The sequence below is a fragment of the Lates calcarifer genome, linkage group LG8 (assembly GCF_001640805.2).
Source record: "Lates calcarifer isolate ASB-BC8 linkage group LG8, TLL_Latcal_v3, whole genome shotgun sequence".
NCBI lineage: Eukaryota > Metazoa > Chordata > Actinopteri > Centropomidae > Lates > Lates calcarifer.
Window position 1 is genome coordinate 11,253,273 of NC_066840.1, and position 7,172 is coordinate 11,260,444.

Sequence of the window (7,172 nt, forward strand, 5' to 3'; positions counted from 1 at the left end):
CCAGTCCCCTTCTCTCTCTCTCTCTCTTTCCAGCCCCATCACCACCACCACCACCGCCGCACTGGGAGGGGAGCGCATCCCATCGAGAGCATCTATTTACATCCACTCACCGCTTCGGTTGTAGCCTTCCGGGCTCCTGTGCCTCCTGCTCCCACGACGACACAACACAAGACGCGCACTCACACACCGCTAGTGAGCAGGGGCCGAGGGTCGACTGCCCGCTTTTAAAGTTGCGAGTCCGCCCGTAGCTGCAGCCGGCCGCCCGTATTGGATCACATCACATCATCATCTGCCCTCCCAGTCCCCGGCTCGCTCGTTCGCTCGATCGCTCGGTGCTCTCGCTAGCGGCCGAGCTGCATGCGCTTTCTTCTCTGCGCCAGCCAGAGGATCCTCGAGGCGGCGCGGCGCTGTGGAGCTCTCGCGCCAGCCGGCCAATCAGAGGCCGCGGACGCAGGACGCTCGGCGCACGGGAGGTGCGGACGCAATCATAATAAATCTATCGGTGCTATTTTGCAACTCAGGTAATGAAATCACACATCATCGGAGTCTTACGTCATGCTGTAGTCAGAAGAAATATGAATGGTTTTCAGTGCTACACATGCTCATATCTCTGAAACTCAGGGAGGTGTAGTTTTCTTCAGATAAACACTGCACGAGGACTAAAACTAAGTCTGTTATCACTTGTAAAGTTATTTCCGTAGAGAGGACAAGTCCAGACTATACTTTAATACTACTTAATTAAAGTTATTGTGAATACAGACAGATAACAACACTCTCTGCTCCTTGAAATTAAGTACTGCTCATTGGTGAAATTTAATGCTCATTACAAAGCAAACAGAGAGCCATAGGAGAACTTTTTATGATTATTTTCCTTTATTATTTTAACAAATATGTGCATTACAGTAGAACATCACAGTGCAACATAATTCACTTTGGCAGCTAGGTGTTTAACAGGTTGGCGTAATTCCCATTTTCTTCATCTGTAGCTTTTACACTACAGATGGCTACAAACAGCACTGAACCTTTTCACCTGTTAAAAAAACTGTATCATTGAAAGTTATAAGGTTATATGACACTGACGTAAAGCACTTTGTCCGTTTCAGCGGTGTAAACTCAGCGATACATTTCGCAGGATACAAAATTAGGATAAACCATTTTTTATGGGATTAATCCCACATCAGTGGAGAGAGAAACAAGTAACCACCCGAATTCTCAACCCACCCAAAGGCACCTAGGTCCCATTTTTTGACCCACAGCAGAACTTATATTACAGAGATGCTTGTAAGAAATATTTGTGCTACATAGAAAAACATAATAGAAAAGTCTCCATATCTCCTTCTGCACATGACCTTGTATCGAACAATTTCTGACATATAAAAAAAACACACCAATATATTAACAAGTCTTCTCACAAGTATAAAATCTATTCACTCTAATCCAGACTTCACAATATGTACAAATCTAACACACTTCAACCTCTGACCTCTGGTGAAAAATAACATTCATGCCATGAAATACATTCCTCAGTTTGGCCTGTGCTGGCTCAGGATGACTATCCGATCCCCACGGTCCATCGGCAGGTTCCTCCCTCTGCCCCGTGGGGAAGGAGGTGAAGGGGCGTGGGGGACAGCGGTGAGGGTGCCCCCAGGTTCCCGGTGCTCCAGGAGTGAGGCAGGAGGGGAAGGGTGGTGGGGTGACCGGGGGAGGGATGGGCGCGACCGGCCAGAGAGGAGGGCGGCTGCTGGAGCTGACGATTGGCTAAAAAGAAACAGGGGTCCGAACGGATGGAGCGCAACACCGCATCTTGTGCTGAGGAGGAGAGGGAGGCAGAAGAGAGAAATCAATTGCTCATTCTCGCAGATATTATCGCTGCTGTCTTGGCTCATTAAAAGCATATCCCATGCAGTGTCATCAGTAACAAACGCACAAAAGGCAGTGACTAATACAAACAGAGAATGTGCGCTCACCCTTTCTGTCTGTGTCATTAGGAGGCGTCAGTAAGCTCTTAGCCTGCCTGTTGCCTGCCTGAGCGGCTCGTCTGTAGAATTCAATCGCTATCCTCAAGTTCTGCTGCACCCCGAGGCCGCTCTCGTAGCACTGACCAAGGAACAGCAGGGCGGCGTCATCCTGAGCACAGGAACAAACATGTGATTTAAGCCATTTAATTGTCTAAATGAATGTGGCTTTCTGTAGAGACACATGACAGACAAACACTAGGAGCTTAAATAGAAATAGTTGTACAGGCACAGGAGTGAGGATGTCACTATTAAAGCACTTACAGCGCTGTGTGACTCAGTGCTGAGGGCTGTAGGTCTAAACTGATGTACACAGTAACTTATAGTATTGTTTCAACAAAACTGCTGCAGAAACTTCTACTTTTACATTTTATAAACAAGCTGTGAATATTAAAAAGCCTCCGTATTGCAGAGTGACTGATATATTACACTGGGAAGGGAGGGTGGGTGAAATCTCAGAGATGAAGCCATTGATAACACTCTAGAAGCATCTAGAAGGGAACTCACCCCGCTCTCTGCTGCCATCTTCAGGTACTGGACAGACTTGCTCCAGTCTCTCACCGACTCCTGAGAGTAGACCGATGCGAGGCAGACCTGAGCCTGAAGAAGGGGAGAAATAAAAAGAGGAGAGGTGGGTTTAGTTCAATAAGGGCATATAAACATCTGCTCAGACCTTCCTTACTCACACTTATTTGAAATGGGAATTAAGGAGAGTTTAAAATATTTTGTCATGACTTCTACCTTGGTGAGCCCAGCTGCAGCAGCTTGTTGCAGCAGGTCGATGACTGTGTCCAGCACCTCTAAACTCTGCTGCCCCCCGCTGGTCAGGAGCAGCTTTGCATAGCGGTACTGAGCCTGTGCGTGACCGCCAGTTGCTGCCTGCTGGTAGTAATACAGAGCCTGGAAAAGAAAACATCATCTTAAGACTGATTTCTGATGAAGGACAAGAGTTAGTATGATGATTTTTCAGAATGATGAAACTCTCAAGAAAATAAAAATGTGTTATCTGGATTCTCACCTTCTCTCTGTCCTTGCCGACTCCTCTGCCTTTCTCGTAGCACACACCCACGTTAAACTGGGCTTTGCTGTAACCCTGCTGAGCTGCAGCCAGAAAACAGGTAAATGCTTCCTTATAGTCCTCACTCTTGGCACTTTCTATACCTGCCATAAACAGAGAGGTGAAAATATTAGCTATTTTATTTTGGATATTTGATTTGTTTAAAACAGATCTTCTTGGGTAGGAATCAAAATTATTTGGTGTGTAACTGTGTCAACAAATCTTTACCGATGATGTTGAGGATAACAGGGGACGCTGCTGTCTCCCACATGTCTGAGGTTCAGTGTTGCTCCTGTCAGCCTCTCCTCATCAGATAACTGGTCCTGGAAACAGAGGAGGATTAAAAAAACAACAACAATACAGATCAGATGACAAGTCAGTGCTGCTTTATTTAAAATAAACTCCAAGCAAACTACAGGAAGTAGACTCTCACCTTGTCATTAGCATCTGTAGTCTCAGTATTGTCTTGGTTGGTGTCATTCTGCAGAGGACAGGATGCTGACAGAAGTAATTCCTCAAGGTCTGGAAAGAAAACCACATTAATTTCCTGCTCACACAAATACTAAGTTAAAAAGTCTTGGAAAATTTTACTTTTAAAGAATCTTCAGAGCACAGAACAAACCGAGTGTGGGTAAATCCTGGTTCAGGTGTGCCCTCTGGTGGTCAGAGATGGAGCTGTCAGCAGTCAGATGCTCACTGCTGCTGTGAAGAGCAGCATCACCTGCAGTGCTGCTGCTGCTGCTCTGAGTCTCTGTCTGATCTTGGTTCTGTCTCTCTGGCACCCCCTGTAGGCACAACACACTCCCTCCTCTGGGCAGGACATTACGCCTGGATACTGTACAACCCAGAAAGAGGTAACACAATACAGAGTCAGGATTCAGATCAATGCATTTCATAAGCTGATGTGAAAAAGGTGAATCATCAGTGGGCTTATTGCTAAGTTACAATGATGCCGCATGGACTTACAGATCTCCAGCAAGATGCGGTAGCCACACTTTTGCAGCGAGCCGGGGGCTGTCAGGGCTCCGGGGGTTGGACTGGGCTCTGTGCCTGAGGAGAACTGAGAGTGGATCCTCCTGCAGATCTGCATAAACAGAACTGCAGCTGCACCCTGTGGAGAAACATCAGTGTCACTGACAAGTTGTGTTCAAGTGTTTACATGCACACAAAAAACAGGTTATACAACATTGCATTTACACTGTAGATATGTGGTCGCTGTAAACTGCATGAGATCACCAGCTGAATGAGTTTCAGACTGTAAATATGGGTGGGTAAACAGTGTGTATTTGAAGATTGAGTATTAGGCCAAATGTAACAATGCCTGACTGATATTTGTTCCATGGTTCAATTGCATTTAATTGTAATAATGGCAATAATGTGAACACTGAAGCATATTTCATTTGAAAAGTTCAGAGCTGCATATAATACACAAATTGAGTACTAATGCATATCAGGACATTACTGGTAAATGGCTGATCATGGTTCTTCATGGATTGAATGGTTGAACATTTCTCTATATTTAATACTGTCATATAATGTAACCACATGAAGACAGACCGACATATTCTACATGACTGATGACTATCCATCCACAGCATATCGACAATGGTCAGTCTCGATGTATCTATTTGGTAACTAGCAACATACAGCATCAGCACTGTGAAGGCCAGCCAAACTGAAAGGTCCTCTGTCTCCTCCTCCTCTCTCCATCCTGCTCTTTCTGAGTACTGAGAGAAAAACAACACAAAGTAAATCTAACAGTAACATGTCTGTTTCTATTTCCTGTCTGCTGTATTAAGGCGTCAGAGAAACACTGTTTAAGGCAGATGGCTTTCTTTCTGTTGTCTTGACTAATTCTGTTCATGCACGCAGCAGATGCTGCTGGATGATGTAACCAGCTGAAAGCTGTGGCAGCGAGTGTGCTACGAGGAGAGCATGGGTTCAGAGAAAGGATAGGGATGAGGATGGCCTCTGAGGAAGTTCTCTTTTCATCAGCTGATAATACGGCTGGTTGTTTTGAAGGCAAAGAAGTTGACACATCAAAGTGAGGCACTCAAAGCTTCTCTGTTTCTTTCCTTTTATTCTAGTTTTTTGTTGTCAGACCTGGACAAAACCTGGACAGTGAAAAATAAAGGGGGGAGGTGTGGAGGTTACCTGCTGTCAGAAGAATGTCGAGAGGTGGAGAGGACAGTCGAGCTGTTGATGACCTCGTCCTCTACATGATGGTTCTGGGGCAGTCGCAGGGTGGTGCTGCCATGGAATCGATGGAGAACTGAGAAGTGGAGGGAAGACAAAAACAGCAAAGAAAAAAAAAACTTAAATCTCTGCTGTTCAAATTTCAGAAAGAGACAGAACAGACAAAACATTCGCTTTATTTTCAAGAAAGTTCCCTAGAAAGATCAATGTAATTTGACCCTAAGAAGAGCGAAAATTAAACTAATCATCTGAGACAGTTATTTCAGTTTTGTAAATTTCACAGTTTATAAGTAACTGTCAATTTCCAAAAGATTTTTATCAAGACAATTGATCCCTTTAAACCAGAGTATATATTAATGCAATATTCATTTATTATTGTAAACTTTATTGTCTATTTATGTTGAATTTTATGCATGACTGTAGATAAATTACACATTTTTGCATGTGTGCATGGATTAAAAGACTCTCTAGAGAAGACACTAGAACTGATTGGAATTCATTAGCTGGATGTTAATCCTGTTAGTTTGCCTACGTTAAGTACACAATTACAAACTCTTTTACAAGTAACTCTCTATGCATTTACAACTACAAATCACTTCTCTAAGAAATTATGGGAACCTGCTGGATGTGTAAAATAAAGTGGTGGCCGAACATGTGCAGCTGCATTTCTGCAGTATAAGCATATATAATGATAGAATCAATTATCAATAGTAATATATTGTAAGTATTCAAGGTGTATTTTCTTTCAATGAGCCATTCTAATTACTTTTGCTGAGGAAATTGAATTAAAGCTGCTTTTTAAGACTTTTCAAGATCTACATATTCCCTGTGTAAGGCATGCATTAAGTGACATAGACATAGGTGTTTCATACTATATACGTTCTATTTTAAACATTTTTTGACATTTGACACTTTATGTATGTTTCTGTGTATGACAGTATTACAGGTCAGACATAAACAGCCGTTTACAGAAACAATGGAATGTCCAGAAACAGGCTGTGACACGAAATCAGTAAGAAGACCTCACTTCACCGACTTCGACCAAAATAAACAGACTGACGGTGTCAGCTGCACCGACAGACGTCTTTCTAACTGCGAGCTGGACGCAGAGACAGATAACGTCACGCTATAAGGCTTGGTAAAAATTAACCTCCGAGCCAGAAACAACATGGCACTGCGTGAAAGAGTTTGTCCGGTGTCAGTGACATCTCTCTCACCTCTTCCGACAAAACCCTGGACTCTCCACATGGTTCGTCTCTTACAGTAGCAGCTTTAATCAACGACTTGTGTCCACGGAGACATGTTTAGGTTCTTCTGGGGGGTTCGTCCGGGCCCATGAAAGACCGCGGCAGGAGGATCTTGTAGTGGTTTCACTCCGGCAGGGAGGTGGAGGTGATAAATAAAATCTGTCACGAGTTGTGCCGGAAGAGGACCGGAGGTGACGCAACAGAGAAAGTTTGAGAAAGTGGTTTACAACCTCACAGCGCCACTGTGCGGCATGTAGGGGAACTACAGCCACACACAGCGGTAGACCAGTGTGCTGAATGATGACGGTCCCTGTACATAACGTAAGCAGTTACCCAGTGAGTGTCACCACCCTGCTCCCTGCAAAGATGACAGGGGTCAGTCAAGTCATCTACAAAAATACATGGATAATAATTACTTTTGATAATTTTATGCAATGCTTATGATAATAATATAGCAACAGAATGATTTGCTAAGTTTTGATGTGTATCACAAAACATGTTTTCATCCAGTCTGTTTTTATTGAAATTTCACTTTTGAGCTCTACTTTTGCAACATTATAATAAAAGAACTTTAATATTGGGAAACAACGATTATGGAAATCGTAAAGTACATATGTTATAATGTTGCAAGGGCAACCAACAGAGGAGACAATGCTA

The 7,172-nt window shown here is 43.6% G+C and overlaps 2 protein-coding genes across 4 annotated transcripts in view; both read right to left on the reverse strand.

Moving 5' to 3' along the window:
- Window positions 1–504, reverse strand: part of LOC108899181 (amyloid beta precursor protein binding family B member 2) — a 39,075-nt gene extending 38,571 nt beyond the window's left edge. For 2 of the 3 annotated variants that reach the window (XM_051072288.1, XM_051072290.1), the window contains exon 1: window positions 111–504. The gene's annotated coding sequence lies outside the window, so the exon portion shown is untranslated. The remainder of the gene's footprint in view (window positions 1–110) is intronic. The other variant, XM_051072287.1, reaches the window with a different exon arrangement.
- Window positions 505–851: 347 nt separating this feature from the next.
- Window positions 852–6,864, reverse strand: dele1 (DAP3 binding cell death enhancer 1). Its single transcript, XM_018699475.2, is given in 13 exon segments — window positions 852–1,809; window positions 1,968–2,127; window positions 2,523–2,615; window positions 2,757–2,915; window positions 3,034–3,176; window positions 3,301–3,322; window positions 3,324–3,395; window positions 3,506–3,594; window positions 3,695–3,907; window positions 4,039–4,205; window positions 4,731–4,799; window positions 5,227–5,344; window positions 6,486–6,864. Coding segments are annotated over 13 exon segments (1,593 nt in total). The 5' UTR covers window positions 6,517–6,864; the 3' UTR covers window positions 852–1,552.
- Between the last annotated feature and the right edge of the window lie 308 nt (window positions 6,865–7,172).